Source organism: Lactuca serriola, chromosome 3, assembly GCF_051521515.1.
Source record: "Lactuca serriola cultivar US96UC23 chromosome 3, Lser_US96UC23_V15, whole genome shotgun sequence".
NCBI lineage: Eukaryota > Viridiplantae > Streptophyta > Magnoliopsida > Asterales > Asteraceae > Lactuca > Lactuca serriola.
Window position 1 is genome coordinate 75,902,053 of NC_136410.1, and position 21,811 is coordinate 75,923,863.

Below are 21,811 nucleotides of genomic sequence, written 5' to 3' on the forward strand. Positions count from 1 at the left end.
TATTCATTTTAAAACATTTGGGATGTCATCGTTAATACAGGAACATAAGCATAAATGGAACTTACATTTATTTACACTAGTGATCTACATCTCTTTAATCTCTCAATGTAATGTCACTTCATATCGACACTTGTGATATAAATAAACTGAGCGGGTCAGGTTGGTAAACCTGGTGAGTACATAGGGTTTTCAACCCACAATAATATAATTATTATGTTTAATCATCAAATAGTTAACCCAATTACCCATCCCCATTATCTTCTTTATTCTTAAGGATCCACCCTAAGAATCAACTATTTCTTGTTCATTCATTCCTAAGGAGTATCCTAAGGAATATGTACGAATTCCATCGTTGTAAACGACACATCTGTCAAGCACAACTACTAGTTTTGTCACTTAGGCGCAACTGCCAAAATTATGACATTCTCTATGGGGCGCATCTGCTGGAATAGTCCTTTAGGCGCATCTGCCGGGGTTATGAGGTTCTCTATTAGGCGCTTCTGCCGGTAGAGTCCTTTAGGCGCATCTTCCAGGGTTTTATTGACAGTATCGTTTTCGAGAGTCCACTCGCAATACATATCAATGGGTTTTTAGAGTACACCTGGTGAATACACAGTTCAAAACACCTACAGGTTGCGAGCCTGCTAGTGTCCACTGGACTGTCTAGAATAGTCCGTGGTTGTCATCCATACTCTGCTGGATGACGGGGCCATCACTTGGGTAAAAGGCTTCTCTCATGGTTCACCTCTCACCCTCACCTCATGGTCTATATCACATCTTTCTCATTTTATTTTTGTCACACAGAAACCATTTCATCTACTCATGTTTTATCCAACACATTTTGTAGATATAAAATACATATACAGTTTAAATAATTTAAAACATGTATGAAATCATTCATCCAGCATAAACAACAAGTATTCAGATAATATGCACACATAGCACGTAATTTATGTAAAATACTTCATATCTATGTGTAAGATGAAAAGCACCATGCACTCACCTGAAAGGTGGTGACTCGGCACTCGGACAACGCTTCGATACTCTCAAAACAATTTTCCTTCGATAAAACCTAGTATCAATACCACTAGGGTTTAGTCTAACGATAACCGCGACAAATTAATAGCCTGACTATTATTACTATTATATAAGCGTTAAATAACACTCAATATAACTCATAATAATAGCCCAAATAATTATTTTAAGGACCTAATAACATTACAATAATTATTTAAAAGCTATATTAAAAGTTGCGTAAGCGTAGCTCACTTATAGCGGATTTTAAAGAAAACCGGGCTTTGCTCGGAGCAGCGTTTCGAAACCGAAAGACCCTTTTTCTCGGGACTCCGGGAGCCTCGGGGCTTCCCTCGGGAGCTAAGGGATTTTTCCTAGGGTTTAGGGGGTTAAAATAGGCTAGAGAGAGAAAGTAACTTAGAGAGAAAAAGAAAATTGGTGTGAGAATTCGGAAGAGTTCGGACCCCTTTTATAGGCGCCAGCAGCCTCGGTTACGCTGGGCGTACCGAGGTTACGCTGGGCGTACACCTCGGATAAGGTTGCCAGCCGAAGCCAACTGTCTCGCACCGTTGGATGGATCAGATCGGAGCTACGCGGGGCGTAACTTCTTCGGACGCGGGGCGTACTGCGAGAGCTTATGCTTTTAATACAATATATACCAACTTTTGAGGAGTAAATGCATAACTTGTATTCTAGCCTAGTGGAAAGTTCGTTACCAATCTGATTTTCACATTTAAGATTAACTCGCTGACCACGTCAACACCCCGCATCATTATATGTCAAGTTGGTATGCCATATGGTATGAGTGACCTATTGAAAATGTTAAAATAAATTAAATTGAAGGAATTATCTGATTTTCTGAGGTTTTTTATTTAAAAGAAAAATGAAATTTTTAATTTTTTTTTTTCTCAATATGCCATATGGTACGGGCTACCTATTGAAAAGGTTAAAATGAACTGAAGAAATTATCTGATTTTCTGAGGTTTTTTATTCAAAAGAAAAATGAAACTTTTTTAAAAATTTTCTAAAAAAATTGAGACGTAACCTATTATCCCACAATTATATTAGTTAAAAATACATATGGAATACAAGACCGCAAGCGTATTCAACTTTCTCAGCCTGCGCAATAGCCTTACAAAATGTCAAAGCGATCAAAATCCAACCCACTCATCTCTCGTCAATGGAGTCAACAGTCCTTATGCTCCTCCTCTTCCTCGCTCTCTTCCACCACCTACAACCACACTCGTCGGCGTCTACACTCCCCAAAGAAGCTCTCCCCACAAAATCCGGCTACCTTTCGGTCAACTCCACCACCGGGTCCGCCATTTTCTATGCCTTCTATGAAGCACAGAATCCCAGCGACACTTCTCTTTCTGAAACCCCACTTGTCATTTGGCTTCAAGGGGGACCTGGTTGTTCCTCCATGACAGGAAACTTCTTCGAACTCGGTCCATGGCGTGTTACAGCTTCAATGAAGCAAAATGTTGAACACCTTTCCCTCGAACCTAATCCAGGCTCTTGGAACAGAATATTCGGTCTCCTTTTCCTTGATAATCCAATCGGAACCGGGTTTAGTATCGCTTCGACGCCTGAAGAAATCCCAAGAGACCAAAACGCTGTAGCAAGACATCTATTCATCGCCATCAGAAAGTTTATCGCTTTAGACCCGTTGTTTAAATCTCGTCCAATCTACATTACAGGTGAGAGTTACGCTGGAAAATATGTCCCATCAATTGGGTACTACATTCTCAAAAAGAATCCCCTTTTACCCGTTTCTAAACGGATCAATTTGTACGGATTGGCCATCGGAAATGGATTGACTCATCCGGAAACCCAAGTCAACACTTACGCTTCGCATACTTACTATCTTGGTTTAATCAATGAAAAACAAAAAACCAAAATGGAGAAGCTTCAGTTCGAGGCAATCAAGCTAATAAAAGCTGGTAACTGGATCGATGCTAGAAATGCAAGAATCGTTGTGTTGGGTTTTCTACAAAACATCACAGGTTTAGCTACTTTGTATGATTTCAGGAGGCATAGTCCTTACGATTCCAAGGTAGAAGAGTTCTTGAAGAATCCAGAAGTTAAAAAGGCATTAGGAGTGAACGAGTCGATGGTTTTTGAGGAGTGTAGTGATGTGGTTGGAGCAGCGTTGCATGAAGATGTGATGAAGAGTGTGAAGTACACGGTGGAGTTTGTTGTGAAGAACACTAAGTTATTGTTGTATCAAGGGCAGTGTGATTTGAGAGATGGGGTTGTGTCTGTGGAGTCTTGGGTGAAGAAGATGAAGTGGGAAGGGATTGAGAAGTTTTTGGATGCAGAAAAAGATGTATGGAGAGTGAATGGTGTTGTTGCAGGGTATGTGCAGAAATGGGATAATTTGAGTCATGTGGTGGTGTTAGGTGCTGGTCATTTTGTGCCAACTGATCAAAATGTGAATTCTCAAGCCATGATTGAGGATTGGGTTCTTGATAAAGGTTCCTTTGCTATCAAGAATGGATCGTTAAATTTGGTGTAATTGTTGTAAAAATGAAAACTTCAGAAATAATAAGCACGCATCAAATCTATAGACTCGCGTCTCCCTTACGACTCGCGTAGGAGATATCATACGCTTTAATCTTGGAAACTATTATTGTTGTATCATATGCTTCGATAATTTAAACTATTATTGTTATTAATATTGTTTTTGTAACTATTATTGTTATTGTTGTATCATAAGTAATGTTGTAATGCATACAAGGTAGATCCGTTGGTCTTGTTAAGTAAATAATGTTTACTTCTTGTTGATGTCATTACCCAGCACCATTAAGTATTAATTGGGTCAACCCGATCGAGTTAAATGGGTCGGGTTAATCGGGTTTTCATAAAAAATAATTTAACCTGCAACCTGACCCTATTAAGGTACGGGTTAATAGGTTTGGATTAGTCGGGTTAATACATTACACTTAATCTGGACATATATAAGATTGTTAATTTTTTACTTGATATATTGAAGATTGTATTAGGTGAGTAGGATTGAAGTTGACCTCTATATACCTTTAAAGCTTAGGCCAATCATTTCTCTTTTACTCTTTTGTTAACATTAAGGATCCAAACAAATAGAAATAAAATAAAAATATAAGGTCATAATTATTATAAGAAAGCATCCACACAAGTGGCCAAATAATTCTTCCGTTGTCAATATTAAATGATGAGATATAGTTTATTTATGTTTATAGTTAGTTTAAATTGGAAATAAGTGAAATATTTACTTTCTACTTATTCATGTTTATAGTTAGTTTAAACTTGAAATAAGTAGAAATATTTACTTTCTCATCCGTCCCAATACTTTTAAGATGTGAATGTTCTATATCTTTTTGGACTTCACAATAGGAGTTACTCGACCCTCAAAAGTCAAAACACATATAATGATTTATTTTAATTACTAGATAATATCATAAGTAAATAAAGAAATAACCATGTTGTAGTACCTTGATAAAAATTCTATGACAACAATTCCATATCCAAGCGAAAATAGATCGGAAATATTATGATATATAAAGTAAAAAAGAACGCGTTACCCTCTTCCAATCTATGTTTCCTTGTGAATAAAATGAACAAGGTGATCTGTTTCCAAAATATGAATAACGTATGCATCTAGAGTCACAAACGTTTACATTTTCAAAGGATTCATATATTTTTTTTACTGTTTAAGTGGAGAATGGTGGAATATGTAGAAGCTATGAATTCCTAATTGGGTTATTCGGGTTGACCCGAAACCCGAAATTTTTATAAAAAGGGGAAATGACATTAAAGCCCTTAAGTTTGCACAAAAATGTTGGTTTTACCCTTGGATGTGTTTTAGATCCAGTAAAGCCCGAAGTTTTGTTTAATTTGTTCATTTTTACCTTGTAGCTGGTTTTCAAGTAATCTACCGGTTACCTAATGCCAGTAAAGCCCTTAAATTTTCAAAATGTTCGGATTTACCCTTAAGTTTTTCAAAAATGTTCGGATTTATCCTTACCTTGATTTTTATTTTGATTATTTTGATTATTATTATTATTATTATTATAATTATTATTACATATTTTTAATACATTTTAATGTATAAAAATATTTTATACATACATTTTTAAATGTCTATAAATATTTTTATTAATATAAATATATTTTTAAAAATATATATACTTGTATTTGGTATTTATATACATTTGAATTACCATGTATTCCATTAAAAACATATTTATATATTAAAAAGTATTTATTTCTATACAGTAGGTATAAATATATATTTATTTCATATAAAAATATATTTATATTAGTAAAAATATTTGCATACATTTAAAAATGTATGTATAAAATATTTTTATACATTTAAAAATGTATTAAAATTTAATAATAATAATAATAATAATAATAATAATAATAATAATAATAACAATAATAATAATAATAATAATCAAAATAAAAATCAATGTAAGGGTAAATTTGAACATTTTTGAAAAACTTAAGGGTAAATCCGAACATTTTTGAAAATTCAAGGGTTTTACAGGCATTAGGTAATCGGGAGGTTACCTAGAAATCGGCTATAAGGGTAAAAATGAACAAAATTAACAAAACTTCGGGCTTTACTGGACCTAAAACACGTCCAAGGGTAAAACCGACATTTTTGTGAAAACTTAAGGGCTTTTATGTCATTTTCCCTTATAAAAGTCAACCCTAAACCCGACCCTTACTACAAATTGGGTTTGTCGGGTTAACCCGAATAACCCCATTTGAAAATTTGACCCTATTAAACCTGACCCTAATTACCTTATTCGGGTTCGAGTTGGGTTGGGTTAATCGGGTTCGAGTTTTTTTGACACCCCTAACCATTAGGACCACTTTTAATAAAGCACCTCCTTATGCTTAGGTTTTCATCTTGATTTTTGGCACCTCCTCATCATTCTCTTATATGTATGTGTTATCTACAACCATAACACCTTTTCATTTTCCTTCCTTACATCCTCCATACCAACAATTGTAGATTAGTATCTTTTATCAAAACAAAAAATGTAGAAACCTTAAACCCTATAAGTAACATCCCAAATTTCTAACAAAAAAATTCTTTTTTGATAAGAGTAATCATTCAAATCACATACCAAAAGTATGATAAGACCACCATTTGTTCAAATATGTTAACCATATTCAAAACCAAAGTGATAACAAGATAGTAAAAATGAAATCAACGGAAGACTCCAAAATAGATCAATAGATGCGATGCAATCAAATTGTGTCATTTTCTTTGTTTCCAAAACAACCTGAAACATTTAAAATTAAACGAGTAAATATAAAGTTTAGTGAATTCACCAAGATACTATATATACATGTAAAGGCTACGATCCCTCCATAGTCTTACATTCACTTTTGTTATTGTAGTCTCACTGCAAGCTTTTCTGTTATGATCCACCATAGTCTTTCATGTAATTGCTATGGTCTCATTATATGTGTTGTTTGTTTTTTCGAAGCAAAAATGCCTTAAGTCTATGGACCACCTTTGCAACCCTCTGTAGCAGAAGAGGGGGATCAAACGGTTGCAACATGCAATACAAATTTTGTTTGTTTTTAACCTCTGCAAACTGCTGCAATAAGTTAAAGTAAGGTGTGAAGAGGTTTGAAGCGGATGGTCAAGTGTTGCGCCACACAACACACGCGGAGTAGTTTTTAAGTCAGAAGTCTTCTGAAAAACAAACATTTGCGAAGAGCCAAGTACTACACGGTGCAACAATAAGTAGTCAGAAGTGCTTTTAAAAAAAAAAAGCAAACATCACCATAGTCTTTCATACTGGTGCTATGGTACCACCATAGTCTTTCATACAATTGTTGTGGTACCAACCATAGTCTTTAATATTAGTGTTATGGTACCATTATAATTTTTCATATAAGTGATATGGTATTACCATAGTCTTTCATACTATTGTTATGATACAATCATAGTCTTTTATACAAGTGTTATGGTACTACCATAGTCTTTCATACATAAGGTCACAAAGACAATCTATCATGCCATGACATCTAATGTCCTACATAGTATAATAAGAAAACTCACCTGAATTGAAAGCTGAAGAATCACAGTTATACATATGTCCTTGTAAGAATCAACTAACCCAACTACCTAAATCATCATTTGGCGTAACTTAGTGACCCAAACCAACAAAGGAGCAATCCTAAGTCCAAAACCCCAATTTCACCCAAGTTTGATCAAAAGTCAAATTGGTCAAAAGAATCAATGGTCAAATTCATTTTCACGGTTAAGATTGATGTTTCGATTTGTTAAATTAATGAATGGCAATTTTGTCATATGAGGTGTATAAATTTCAAAATCCTTTAAAATTCATGCAAGATTTACAAAAATCATAATTTTAATTCCATTCCAAATGTTATGACATTATCAAAATTTCTTCCAAATTCAAAATCCTTTATTGAATTAAAAAACCCACCAAAACATTCCAACAATCCAAACACCCCCTATGTGCTTATCCTTTAAAACTGGAGTAAATTACACGAATGGTCCCTGTTGTTAGGGTAATTTGCACGTTTGGTCCATAACTTATTTTTTTAACTCGGATTGTCCTTATAGTTTCATTTTATTGCATCGTTAGTCCCTGATTGATGTAAAAAGACTATTATGCCCTTATGAATTTCTTTTTTAATTTAATTTTATTTATTAATCGTTTCATTTTATTTTTAAAAAGGAAAAACACAATAATCCAAATTCCCAGGCATATCCTTCACGCCTCTCTTTCCTCTTTTCTTCATCTTCACGGTGTATCCTCCCTCTTTATGATCGACTTCCCTTTCCCCTTAACCAATCTCTCCCTTTTTTTATAAAATGACGAAGACATCAAATTCATCGCTAGAGACGATGTAGCTTCACTGGATTCAGAACCAAAGCACACTTCTAGTCATCTTCAGCTGCAATCGTCTCTCCCTTTCCCCTGTTCAGATGGTCGCTCCGGTACAATCTTCTTCATTAGCAGCACAACCACCTGCCATGAAAACCCACCTTAAAAGCCACCTTAAAATCCATCTTCCTATTAGGGCTTGTATTTTGTTTCTCCGGGTAATTAAATCTGAGCTTATTTCCCTTAATTTGAATTTTCATTTGTAGTTCATAAGTCGATATAATGATGGGTTCTTTGGGGATTTTTGAAAGACGAGAATGAAAAACGATCGAGAAATATCAATACATTAGTTATTTGGTTTTCAAATTGAGTTCATATGTGGATTTTTTAGGCTATGATGTTGGGTTTTTTGGGATATTTTTGAGATATCAAAACAAGCGAGTTTTGTTTTTTCATGTTGGTCATTTGGTGATTGAAAAGCCAGACATGGGGTCATCTTTGGTGTTGCTGGAAATCTCATTAGAAATCACACACATAAATCATGCCATTGTTTGACGGAGCAGAAATGAAATATTGAAGGATCGTACAAAAATCTAGAGTTGGTGAGTAAGAGATGTCCGGTCGCGGTGGTGAGGTTCGGCATCGACGACGCCCGACGACGACATCTGGTACATAAAGGCAACAATGTTTGGGGGAATAGGGGATGGGCCCGGGAACTTGGATTATTGTTTTTTTTAATTTATATAAAATGATTACTAAATAACATAAAATTAAAAAAGAAATACATAAGGGCATAATAGTCTTTTTACATCAATCAGGGACCAACGAGACAACAAAATCAAACTATAGAGATGGTCCGAGTTAAAAAAAAAATAAGTTAGAAACTAAACGTCCAAATTCCTCTAGACCAGAGTGACCATTCGTGTAATTTACTTTTAAAACTGTGTTAACCATTTGACCTCCCTAAACATCATTTGGAGAAGTAAACCCATTCATAATTCATTTCATTCTCATTTTCCAGAGGCCGGGTCGGGTCAGAGGAGATTTTTTTTTTGTATTCCCGCTTACCCTGTCTCACGCGCGCATTACGTCGAACAACTGCTCGGTTCCCAAATCGATTTGAAGTTCGAAATCAAGGCTTATCGTGCTCGGAACATATGTTTCGGGTCAGGGTTTGCATGGTCTCGACAATTATGATGATTTACTAACCTTGGTAATTAGAAATTCAGGAATTTCAGTAGTGAATTTGTACAGAAGATTATAACCCCTTTCATAGTTGTTCGTGGCCCGAACTGCTGGATAAATTATCAGTACACGCCATTGTTAGCCTTCCAAGTAAACCTGAAATTTGTAAGTTTGGGTGCTTTTTACCATTGAAACTTTACACTTTCTATTTCTCGTTTTCGTATTAAATTGATTATTAGTTTCCATCTTACTTCATAATGTTTGTAACTTGCTACGATTATACTTCAGTTTTTCATCTGCACAACACCAATGGCCATAATGTATCACTGGTCTGCTATCTTTATTTCTTTTATCATTTTAGTTTATCTAGTTTACACTTTGCTATCTTCAGCTACATCATAACAGAATTGTTATTTCACATGGTTTTGTAAGCATTCCTGATGTTACAATTGTTCATTGTAAGCCACTCAATCACAACAATTTGAAGTTGGTATGGATGTTATACATGGATTCTCTATAGGAAACTATAAGTTAACGTGCTAGCTCCACTAATTTAAAATTCCTCTCTTTCTCTAATTCAGAAAATTTTAGCATGCAGTGTTTAAGTGAAAGATGCTTGATACATGCAAATATTTTTCAAGCTGCACGAGGATATAGACATGTTTTGAATAGAAAAATGAGGTACATTTGATGTAATACCAATCATCTTGTGAATGATTTAGGTAAAGTATTAATCTTTTGAATTCTTTCAGGTTAAATGGTCTTCTGTTGTGCAATATTTCAAAATATTTCTCTACATCTAATCATAAGTTAACACAAAATGTGTTTCACAAAGCAGACAGTTATGGAAGCGCATGCAGGTTGGACAGGAGGAAACTGCTCGATAAAGTATGTGCTCATCAGACAATTTTGTATCAATTGCATGTATATTATAAATAAAAGATAATTTGAATATTGTTTCATTTGCTTGTAGGTATCTGCCACTATGTATCAAGATAGTTTTGATGAGCTCATTGATGAAGGAAAACATGTTTTTGATGCATCTTTGGTCCGAAAACAATTTCCTTCAATCATATTAGGGCAATCTAGCCCAGTAGAATTATACGATGGAATTTCAGATGCCCCTGAAAAGAGTAACATATTGACAGCAGATATTTATAGTGGCTCATGGGATTCAATACCTAATGAGTTTAATCAATTTTCATCCTACAAGATTGAAAGTATATCAGATCAAAGTACTCTGGACTCAACATATTCATCAAAAGAAGAGAACTCTTCCTCTTCCACATTGCCATCATATGCTAAATCCCCAAATCCTGTTAAATCTGATCTTCAATGTAGTATCAGTGATCCATTTGAATTGATACTTGATAAATCCATCAGCTGTATACCTGTATTAAGCAAGAAGCAATGCACTCAGTTGGAAAATTGTGGTTTGCATACGGTGGGTTGTGTTTTTTTTGGCATTTCCATTAATACCCTTGTAATCTTTTGTAGTCATAAATCAAGTTCCTTTTTTTTTTTCTGTAGATACGGAAGTTGCTGAGTCATTTCCCAAGAACATATGCCGACTTACAAAATGCACAGTTTACAATTGATGATGGGCAATACTTAATATTTGTTGGAAAAGTTCTATCATCCAGGTTATTATGATATTAATTATTAAAGTAAATCTTTTTTGTTTTTTGTTTTTTTAAGTTACTAATATGTTATTGAAATGTAGGGGAATCAAAGCAAGCTGTTCTCTATCATTTCTTGAAGTGGTTGTTGGTTGTGAGGTTGCAGAAAGTGGTTCATCTTCAGCATGCATGGTTTCTGAACATAATAATGGAAGCAAAAAAACAATATATTTGCACTTAAAAAAGTTTTTTCGTGGGACCCGTTTTACATATCAACCGTTTTTGCGTAGTCTTCAGGAGAAACAGAAAGAGGGAGACATTGTATGTGTCAGTGGCAAGGTAGTAAATTTCTCCAACTTTTTTTGGATTATGAAGCAAGATCATGCAGAATTCTTACTTGATGTTGTTTCGATTCAGGTGAAGACTATGCGTACAAAAGATCATTATGAAATGAGGGAATATAATATGGATTTAATTCGAGATGATGATGATGAATCTGCATGTGCTGAAGGGAGACCTTACCCAATTTACCCTTCAAAAGGTGGTCTTAACCCAAAGTTACTCAGTGACATTATTGCAAGGTTTTGTTTTCCACTTTTTCCATTTCTTTAATCACTTAATGTCTTAATCTATATTTGTAGCTATATTCGTTTGTTTTTTTCTATATTTTCCAGAGTTTTAGACACCTTGCCACCTGGCATAGATCCAATTCCCAACAATACCCTTCAGATGTTTGGATTAAAAAGCCTCCGTGATGTAAGTATATGCTAAATTTCCATCACTATCCTGTCTTTTTTTTATTATTTTCTAAATGTGAGGTGCTTATGTAGTTATGTGATTGTGTATATAAATTGTGTAATAATTAATGCAGGCATATATTGGGATTCATCAGCCATCAAATTTTAAAGAGGCTGATTTAGCTCGCAAAAGGATTATATTTGATGAGTTCTTCTACCTTCAGGTAATTTTATATCATTTAAACTTTACCATTTCTTTTATTATTATTATTTTTGTATTTGACATGGTGTAAGTTAATAACAGTTGGGACGATTGTTTCAAATGCTTGAAGGACTTGGGACATGGATTGAGAAAGATGGTTTACTGAATAAATACAGAAACCCTTCAACAAATGCAGTATTTACTGATGAATGGTGTTCTCTTACCAAAAAGTTCTTGAATTCTCTACCATATTCGTTGACTTCTAGTCAACTCACTGCTGTTTCAGAAATCATTTGGGACTTAAAACGCCAAATTCCAATGAATCGACTTTTGCAGGTCTGAATTCAACTCAATTTAATCACATTTTTTAATGCAAATTGTGGAAAAACGGATCAAGCTACTGAAAGCTGATCGACTATTTGACTTTGATGTCTCTTTTCAGGGAGATGTGGGATGTGGGAAAACTGTGGTGGCCTTTTTGGCGTGTATGGAGGTTATTGGTTCAGGATATCAGGTTGATTTAGTTTAGAGTAAATTACAGAAACGGTCCTTTTGGTTTGTTGAAAGTGACAGATTCAGTCCATTCTTTCATGGACTGCTCTCATGGTTTAATTTTCTTGCTGTTTTGGTCCATCTCGCTCACACTGTTGGAAATGAGACATTAAGTCTTTACAAAATGACCGTTTTACCCCTCTTTTGTCATCTTGTTTTATATATATATATATATATATATATATATATATATATATATATATATTATTTGTTTTTATGCAGGCAGCTTTCATGGTTCCAACTGAGTTGCTTGCTATTCAACACCACGATCGCCTTCTTAGTTTACTTGAAAACATGGAAGATGTTGATTCCAGACCATCTGTTGCTTTGCTTACAGGCTCCACTCCAGTTAAAAAAGCACGTTTAATTCGTGAGGTAATTATATAACTATTCACTTTGGATTTTTTTATATTATATTTACTTGAATATTTGAGTCTCAGGGTCTTCAAAGTGGAGAAATTTCATTGGTGATTGGGACCCACAGTTTAATTGCTGAAAAAGTGGAGTTCTCTTGTTTACGGATTGCTGTAGTAGATGAACAACACAGGTTTGGAGTGATCCAGAGAGGTCGATTTAATAGCAAGGTGGTTTTTTTAATATTATTTGAAGTTTTTACAATTAAAAGAATTATAAATCATTACAAAACCAACAAATTTTGGAAATCTTGCAGCTGTATAGTAATTCAGTAAATTCAAGATTGGCAGAAATTGATTCGAATGGTTCATCAAAAGGTGACACAAGTATGGCTCCTCATGTTCTTGCCATGACTGCAACTCCAATTCCAAGAACTCTTGCTTTAGCTTTGTATGGAGATATGTCTCTCACACAAGTATGTAATTTTACTACATAGTTTTTATGTAATAAACATATTGCATTTTGATTTTTTTTTTTTAAAATTGATTTTAGATAACTGATTTGCCTCCTGGGAGAAAACCTATTGATACATATGCAGTTGAAGGAAATGAAGCCGGTTTTGAAGAGGTTTATCAGGTAATGGTTAATAATAGTATCACCGAATGTAATGTAATGTAACGACTTAATTCCATTCCTGTGTCGATTCCATTCCGATTGCAGATGATGAAGGTGGAATTGGAATCAGGAGGGCGAGTGTACATCGTCTACCCAATCATCGACCAATCAGAACAACTCCCTCAGCTTCGTGGCGCGTCTGCTGACCTGGAAGTAATCTCAAACAGATTCCAAGGCATCAACTGTGGGTTACTACACGGGCGAATGAAAAGCGATGAAAAAGACGAAGCTTTAAAAAATTTCAGATCCGGAGAAACACAAATATTACTTTCCACTCAAGTCATTGAAGTGGGTGTCGATGTTCCGGAAGCTTCCATGATGGTTGTTATGAATGCGGAAAGATTTGGGATCGCTCAGTTGCACCAACTCAGGGGACGAGTTGGACGTGGGGTCCGCAAATCAAAATGTCTGCTTTTGTCTTCAACGAGTAGCGGTTTGCCTAGGTTGAAGGTTCTAGAAAAGTCGTCCGATGGGTTCCAGCTGGCGAATATGGATTTACTTTTGCGGGGCCCGGGTGACTTGTTGGGAAAGAAACAGTCGGGCCATCTTCCCGAGTTTCCTATTGCTAGATTGGAAGTAGATGGGAATATACTGCAAGAAGCACACCTTGCTGCACTGGTAATAATAATAATAACATTTTTTTCACTTTTTATTTTTATTTATTACTTTTATTGTAATAATTATTATATTTGTGTTGCGATTGTAGATGATTTTAAGTGAGTCGCATAATTTGGAGGGGTTCCCGAAGCTTAAAGCTGAGCTGAGTATGAGACAACCGCTCTGCCTTTTGGGTGATTAAAGATTGTAAATACTTTTTCAAGGCATAGACTCTTACGTATGATATGACATGAAAACTTGTGGTTGAAAAAGTGTGGCAGCTAAATTCCTTATGTTTCGGGGCTCATGTAAATCTTTTTCGTGTTGTAATCAAAATTAACAGTTATTGTAGGTGCTAAAAGGATGGGATGCGTAACATGTCAAATTGATCAAATGTGTATAGAAATTGAACAAAAATACAAAGTATCACTAACAAAATCAATAACCAAACTGAATAAATAATAAGTTTGATCTCAAAATCCGTACTTATCACACAGAAGTACGCTGTAACATGGCTTGCAATTTATCAAGAAAAGCTTGGAGTTCTTTAAATTCTTGGGTTTCTGAGAACTTCAAAGCTGCTTGCTTGATCGTGCTCTTAAGGTGCATCTCACCTGCACACAATTCTCTCCGCCCACCTATCTCAACATAAACTTTACATAATTCCAAAGATGCCCTTGAAAACTTCACAAACCGTTCTTTCTCCTTCCAAACTTCCGAACCTTGATACGCCCTAACTTCCTTCAACAAAGCTTCACAACACATCGCAAGATCACCTTTCAACTTATACCACCTCCCAAACAACCCCCAAACCCCACCACCACCACCACCGTTTTTCACAACACCCTTCAAAATCTCCCCAATCATCTCACTTTCTCGACTTCTTTCCACTTCTACCCTTTCAATTTCCACCATTACCCTCTCCAACAATTCAACATCAACTCTCTTATACTTACTCAAACTCAACACCTTCTCTACAGCTTCCAAAGCTAGACAAAAATTCCCACTATCAACTGCCACCTGGCTATAATTCTCCCACATTTGCCAGCTGTCACGTTTGTACTTCAAAGCCTCCTTAAACGCAACCATCGCCTCTCTACTTCTCTTTTTTGTCATATGTAAACACGCGATATTATTCCATGCTTCTCCATTATCTGGATCGAGTTGAACAGCACGTGAAAACCCATCTAAAGCTTTTTCAAGATCTCTAGCTTTTAAAGCTGCTGCTCCTAAAGCAAACCATCCATCTGGATATAAAGAATTTAACTTCATTGCGGATTCCCATAAAAGTTTTGATTTTTCGTATTCCCCTCTGTTGTATGCGCTTCGTGCAAGTGACCGTTTTGCCCTTACGGATTTGTTTTCTGAAACTTCCAAGGCTTTGTAATAGCATGAATCTTGATCTGTGACATCACCTAATGAACACCATAATCTTGGGTCATTTGGGTGTTGTAAAAGACGGGTGTTTATGAGTTCTACAGAAGCGGATTTCTTTTGTAGTAAACGATAACAAAAGATGACATTATCCCAAAGTTCAAGATCTTCATATGTTCTTACAGCTTCTCCTATTAACCCACAAGAGACTAAAAGATCTGCATATTCTTTACGAAGAGAAGGAATAGTGGGAAAGTCGACACCGAAACAGAAACACATCCTTTCTGCAACTGCAACTCCAGGGGTAGAATCGTAAATTCCTTGGACGACTTTATCCATCATTAAAATAGCACGTTCTTTGGTTCGGCTACGGGTTCTTTCCCATCTTATACGTAACAAGTCACAGAAAGATCTGATGATGAACAATGAAGATGATTGGGAATCGATTGCTTCAATGTATGGAGCCATGTCCCACCTTTGCATTTCATCGTGTGGAGTGTTTTTCTCAATTAGAAGACATTGTGCCAAAATCAGTGCTTGTTGGACTGGTTTTAGACAACCTTCATTGTTGGATTCTAGGAATTTAGGAGTCAAGAACACATCAGATGCTTCATGAAGCTGAGGATCATGCTGAGAAGATTTGTCAGAATGACCATTTGTAGAGCTTGAGTTATTGGTAATGAGTCGAAGTTGTGCTTTTGGATCCACCTGATGTACAGTTCGGAAACCTAAAGAACCACTAACAGAGAGCGAAAGTCCAGATGCTTTTTCAGAAGATTCAAAATGCAACTTTGAAGAATCAACACGTCCATATCTGAAATCAATGATCCCAAGCTCTAAGTGAAGCATAGATACAATATCGCTCAAATTCCCTTCTTCAATCCCTGGCCAATACCTTGATACTTTCTTTAGATCACCCAAATGAGCTAAAGTTTCAGGAATTAAATCTTGCAATTTTTGAAAGAGAACTGAGGAGTGGCCATCGAGGAGTTTCTGTTGGATCAGTAATACCCTAGCTAACCACCATGAAATCGTTGGAAAGGTTGTACTGTTTTCGTTTCCGAAATGAGCTCCGATTGTCGACAACAGTAGCTTGGAGAAAACTATGTATTCCAAATTGAAAAACTTTCCCAACAAATCAGAGCCAGTTGACATTACCTCATTGCGTGCCCAAACTTCTATGTCCTCTTTAGCTATATTAGTGAACAACGGAGGCAGTGTCTCCGGAGGACCGGTAACGTTAGCCTGTACGAAAGCTAAAAAAGCCGAGACAGCCACGGCAACTACGAGAAATGCCCTTTCTTCGGTGCTCGTTTCACTGTTTTCAGAAATTAAGAAGGAGCTGACAGAATCTGTGATTGAATCCGAGTATGAAGACGATACCTGGTCGAGATTGAGGAGAAAATCCGCCGATTTGGATGTCAAGGCTTTGGAGTAGTGCCCTGATTCAATTGATTGGAGTAAGGATTCTATAGAGGTTTGTAGGGGATGGGGAGTGATTGAGATTTGAGAACTAGCAAGGGGCTGATCATGTGAGATTGAACAACGAAGAAGACGAAGCTCGTAGGTACGGAGGCTTTGCAGAAGCATATCTAACCCCCGTTCCGCCATTGAAGAGTATGTTGAGGTAGGGTTTGGGACGTAGGGTTTTAAAGGTTCTCTTATTTTGACTTTTTACGATTCGAAATAAAATTAGCACCGGGAAGGAAGATCGTAAAAAATAAAAATTGTTGGGCGGTAATTTAACTGTCGATTGATAATCTATTCTATTGTATTAAACATATTCTATCATTTTTTTTTTAATTTAAGAGGTACACAGAATATAAAAATATAATATTAGGTATAATCATTTAATGCTAATCTTCTAAAAACGACTAATAATTAATCCTTACCAAAAATAACAAAAACCATCATGTTATTCTATAAAAATATAACATTAGGTATAATCATTTAATGCTAATATCCTAAAAACGACTAATAATTAATCCTTACCAAAGATAACAAAAACCATCATGCTATTCTATTATGTTAAACATATTCATCATTTCTTGAAATTCAAGATATACAAAAAATATAATATTAGATACAATCATTTAATGTTAATCTCCTCAAAATGAATAATAATTAATTCTTACCAAAGATAACAAAAACCATCATGAAAAGAAGATCATGAATTGCTTGCAATATTATTAACTAGGTGTGAGCCCCATGTATTACATGAGTGTATTTAAAATAATTAGATATGTGTAAACATTTGAGAAAATTTGAATTTATAAGAAAAATGAGAAAAACATTGAATTACTAAAATTAAAGTGTTTTTTTTCTCTTTTAAATTTAAACAAATTATTTAAATAAAATAATCAAAGCAAATTAATCACACTTTATTTTAAAATTTTAAAATTATAAGGAAAGTTCATTAATGAAATTGATATGCATTTATTATTAAATTTAAATACCATATGGAATTTAATAAAATAGGAAAACCACAAAATTACATATGGAATAAAATTAATTCAAAATAACCACAAAATGACATTTGGCAAAATGAATGAGAGTGTGACAAGTGCCAAAAAAAACCTTCATTTATTAGAGAAGATTTTACTGTTATTTTAACATTAAAACAATCTTATATATTACGTTTTCATTTTTTTTAACATCTTAAAGACCATTTATATCTAACTTAATTTAAAAATATAAATATGTTATATTAAAAAAATATTACACATTATAATTATTATACAAGATGAGATCAACTATCTTCTTTTTTCTTTGTTTCTATGAAACCCATTTTTAGAAGAGAATTATTACTAATTGATTTTGTTATTGCATCCTCTTTAACAAAAGTTGGTAATTAACTATGTGAAAAACTCGAAAAAATATGTCGAGATTAGCTTTTTATGAAAAATTATAGAATGTGTTATATATTATATAAGCTTTTATTTAAGACTAATGATGTAAACTTTTGTAGAAAAATATTTCTTTAATGTTATTCTTATTTTGAGTTTGTAGATTTTATATATTCTATTCTATTATATTAAACATATTCATTATTTCTTAAAATTTAATAGGTATAAAAAAATATAATATTACGTACAATCATTTAACGTTTATCTCCTCAAAACGACTAATAATTAATCCTTACAAAAATAACAAAAACCCATCATGGAAAGAAGACCAGAAATTGATTTGAAATCCCGTATTCTCCTCATTTCCTAAGTTTTCTTTTATAAAAAATTAATATCTTCATCTCTTCCTAGGTAGCCTCTAGAATTACACAAAAATATGTAGACATAACAATGGTTTGGACGTCGACATCATATCGGTTGCTTTCTCTTCTCAAAGGTAAGCTTCTTCCCTGTAAAAACATGTAGCTTTTGTTGAAGCTTTAGTTTTGATAACTGCAGCCTAATTAACAGGTCGACATCATCAAGCGATTGATATCTTTTTCTATGGCCGTATGTTGATTTAGGAAACATGCACCCTCTCAGAAAGCTCGTAACAACAGACGGATTCCTACACCATTCTCAGAAGAGTCGAAGTTGAAGATTCAAAATTTAAAATTAGATTTTTGCATCTCCCCTTTCTCACGCATATGCAATTGTAAACAATTTATAGGTTTTTTTGCATATATGTTTCCTCTCTTTCTAAAACCAAAGGTCTGATTCAACTTACTGTGGAGGTATATAAGTTGAAGGAGGTGACAAAGATGAAGCCCATTCTTTGCCACTCACACCCTCGACCATAGATCTGGTACCTTCTCCCCACAAGCTTCTCTGTCTATTTCTATAAAGTTTCATTAATTTCGATTTTTTTCCTTTTGTTTTTTGATTTTAACTATGTATTTGTAGGTTAAAGGAAAAAGTTATGGGGAAGACAAATCTATTTCTCTCTATTTTCGAACTTCATTATGATTTAAGCTATATTGTGCTTCTTTAATTCACTAGTTGTGAAACCTGTATATTATACGGGTTGATTAAAACAAAATGTTAAATAGAAACGATTAAATGAGAAGTTTATTTGAATTTGAAATTTGAAATAAATTAAAATTATGAGAAAAAAAAACATGCAAAAAATAAATAATTTAAAATTATTGTTTAGTTATCAGACTCGTATACTAAACATGTTAATTATAATAAAACGTTAAACACAAAGGTTTAAACTGTAAATTTATTTAAAATTGAAATTGAAATTTAAAATTTAAAATTAATATCATTATGGTAGGTTTAATTTATGGAAACTAATTAATAATATATTAGAAATGGAAAATGAAATAAATGACAAATGGAAAATAAATATATCTCTAGATTATGACAAAATGACATGTGGCAAATTGAATGAGAGAATGACATGTGGCAAAATCATTCTTATTTATTAGGGTAGATTCTTGACTTTAGGATGCAATTTTCTTTGATAAGGGGCCAAGAAATGTGTTCAATGGATCGACGCCAAGCAACAATAAAGAGGAGAATAAATTGTTGGCTTGTTTAAGCCATAAAGAAAAGAGATTGATGCTCCAGATATGGTGCTTGATTAAGTGAAATGTTCGATTCGACAACTACTTTGATTGTTTCACTATGGGAGGGGGTTACTCTCCATTTATGTTGTAGTTAGCTGATTTTTTAGAGGCATGGTTTATCCTTTTGCAGGGAGCAGGTTGGCCTTGCTTTGCAACACTAAAAATGGTTTATTTTTGGTGTTCAACCTAAGGTTTGTCACTTAAATGGTTTGAGGATTTGTACTATTTTATACAGCTTTAATATATTTTTTTTAGTTTTTGACTAATTTTGGTGTTAATTCCGTAGATTCTATTTGACTTTCTGCATCTTTGGTGAAGTCCAGTCATATCTCTATCTAAAGCCTTTAACCTTGGTTGTTGATTTGTTACCTAAGCCTATTATAAATGATTTGAAGATACTATGTGTATTGATTTTATTTATTTGTTATATACTATGTGTATTGATTCTATTTATTTGTTTACTAGCCACAAAATCCAATCCCCACCACATTTTCTCTTCCGAAACAAACTATTTGCATCCGTCGCTTAGCGCGGGTAAACGACTAGTATCCGATTAATCGGATTAGACAGGATTAATAAGGGACTCAAAATTATTAATAAAATTATTTTAAAAAAATTAATATTTCTTAAAATTATGTATTTGAAAATTTTAAATTTTAAAATTTTAATATAATATTTTAAAATTTGAAAACTTAAATATTTGAAAATTTAAAATTTTGGTGTAATCTTTGAAAATTAAAAATTTTGAATTTTTTAAATATTTTCTGCCTATGACTGCCGAGGGCCGCTAATACTTTCTAGGTACACTGACATGGTGAATGATGTCATCAGAACTCAAGCTGAGAAGCTGCAATAATAGAGTGAGCTTGCTAGAGTGAACCTTAAAGAGATGAATTTTTCTGATTCGATTCTTGCATTAGAAAGGCATTTTGTGTTACCACTAGCTTTCTGGGAAGATGTAGAGGCGGTGCAAGTTAGCATGGGTCTAGTTGGCTTCCAAGGTGAGCCTCAATAACTTCAAGATTTAAGAAGGGTAAACCATTTTTTAACATATATGAATGTAGTTTAGATTTCTTTTATTGTAAGTAAGTGATAATTGTATATTAATATTTCCCCATAAAATCCGATATTTTTTGATTTATAATAATGTAGAGGTTCTTGTATCGTTAAATAAGTTATTTTGCATTGACACAATCGAAGGGTTAATCTTCGAATTGTTAAATTGGTATTGAATCTCTATATGAGCCATTATAATCATACATGATAATGACTAGGTTGCCTGTCTTGGTTTTTTTTTCCAAATACCGGTATTTGCTCAATGTTTTGTCGCCCTAGACTGGCCTAGTCTAGCTGTAGCGAACAACTAAGGTGTGGGGGGTCACCCCGTATAGATCTATACAAAAACTCTCGCTCTCCCTCCAGGAGAATCTGATTATAACTACAAGCTACGACTGTGCACTCAAGGTGCCAACCGACACGTCTCACTAGATTCTCAACCTTTCGTACTATGTTTAATGTTTACGTGTATGTTTATCCATCCAAAGGTACATTTATAAGTATACAAAGTTCAATAGTTATGTAAAGGTATAGTTACGATTTACTAAGCATGTGAATTTCAGTCCAAGCCCAATTAGCATGTAAATGGATCAAAAAGGCCCAATAAAATGTAAGTGGGTAATTTGGTCCCAATAGGCATGTAAATGAACCACAAAGGCCCAATAAACATGTGACCTATAACGCAGGCCCAAATTAACATGTGAATGGGTCGCAAGGCCCAATAAACATGTCATGTAAAAATATTGGGCTCAATATACACTTGAATGGGCCTTTAAGGCCCATTGGCCACGTAAGATGAATATTAGGTCCAATAAAATTATTATCGATGTATTCCGTTCATTCGTATTGTTTCGTAGTTTATTTTAGTTCGTAGTTTACCAAATTTTATTATAAAAAGTCTCCTTTTTCATAAAACAACATTTTTTTGGTCAAAAACCTCAAATTTTCAATTAAGGCCCAAAGTTTTGCAAAAATGACACTTTAGTCCATAATTTGTAAGAATTTATAATCTTGTCCCAAATGTCTAGAAATTCACGGTTTTAGTCCAACAATTTATATTTTGACAT

The 21,811-nt window shown here is 34.2% G+C and overlaps 2 protein-coding genes and 1 pseudogene across 4 annotated transcripts; 2 read left to right on the top strand and 1 right to left on the bottom strand.

Moving 5' to 3' along the window:
* The first annotated feature begins 2,133 nt into the window (after positions 1-2,133).
* LOC145092666 (serine carboxypeptidase-like 50 pseudogene) lies at positions 2,134-3,692 on the top strand (annotated as a pseudogene).
* A 5,222-nt stretch (positions 3,693-8,914) lies between these two features.
* Positions 8,915-14,159, top strand: LOC145092667 (DEAD/DEAH box RNA helicase family protein). Of its 3 annotated transcripts, none has more exons than XM_079030629.1 (17): positions 8,915-9,227; positions 9,644-9,743; positions 9,815-9,950; positions 10,036-10,506; positions 10,593-10,705; positions 10,786-11,020; positions 11,099-11,262; positions 11,356-11,437; positions 11,553-11,642; positions 11,723-11,956; positions 12,063-12,134; positions 12,395-12,547; positions 12,613-12,756; positions 12,843-13,001; positions 13,079-13,162; positions 13,247-13,819; positions 13,908-14,159. In XM_079030629.1, exons 2-17 carry the CDS (start codon positions 9,655-9,657, stop codon positions 13,998-14,000), a joined length of 2,892 nt encoding a protein of 963 aa, XP_078886755.1. In that variant the 5' UTR covers positions 8,915-9,227; positions 9,644-9,654; the 3' UTR covers positions 14,001-14,159. The 3 variants fall into 3 exon arrangements, with proteins under 3 accessions (XP_078886755.1, XP_078886754.1, XP_078886756.1); XM_079030628.1 differs by having other exon boundaries at positions 9,654-9,743; XM_079030630.1 differs by having other exon boundaries at positions 8,916-9,227; positions 9,661-9,743.
* A 5-nt stretch (positions 14,160-14,164) lies between these two features.
* Positions 14,165-16,826, bottom strand: LOC145092668 (Protein prenylyltransferase superfamily protein). Its single transcript, XM_079030631.1, has one exon. It carries the CDS (start codon positions 16,781-16,783, stop codon positions 14,288-14,290), a length of 2,496 nt encoding a protein of 831 aa, XP_078886757.1. The 5' UTR covers positions 16,784-16,826; the 3' UTR covers positions 14,165-14,287.
* Positions 16,827-21,811: the final 4,985 nt, after the last annotated feature.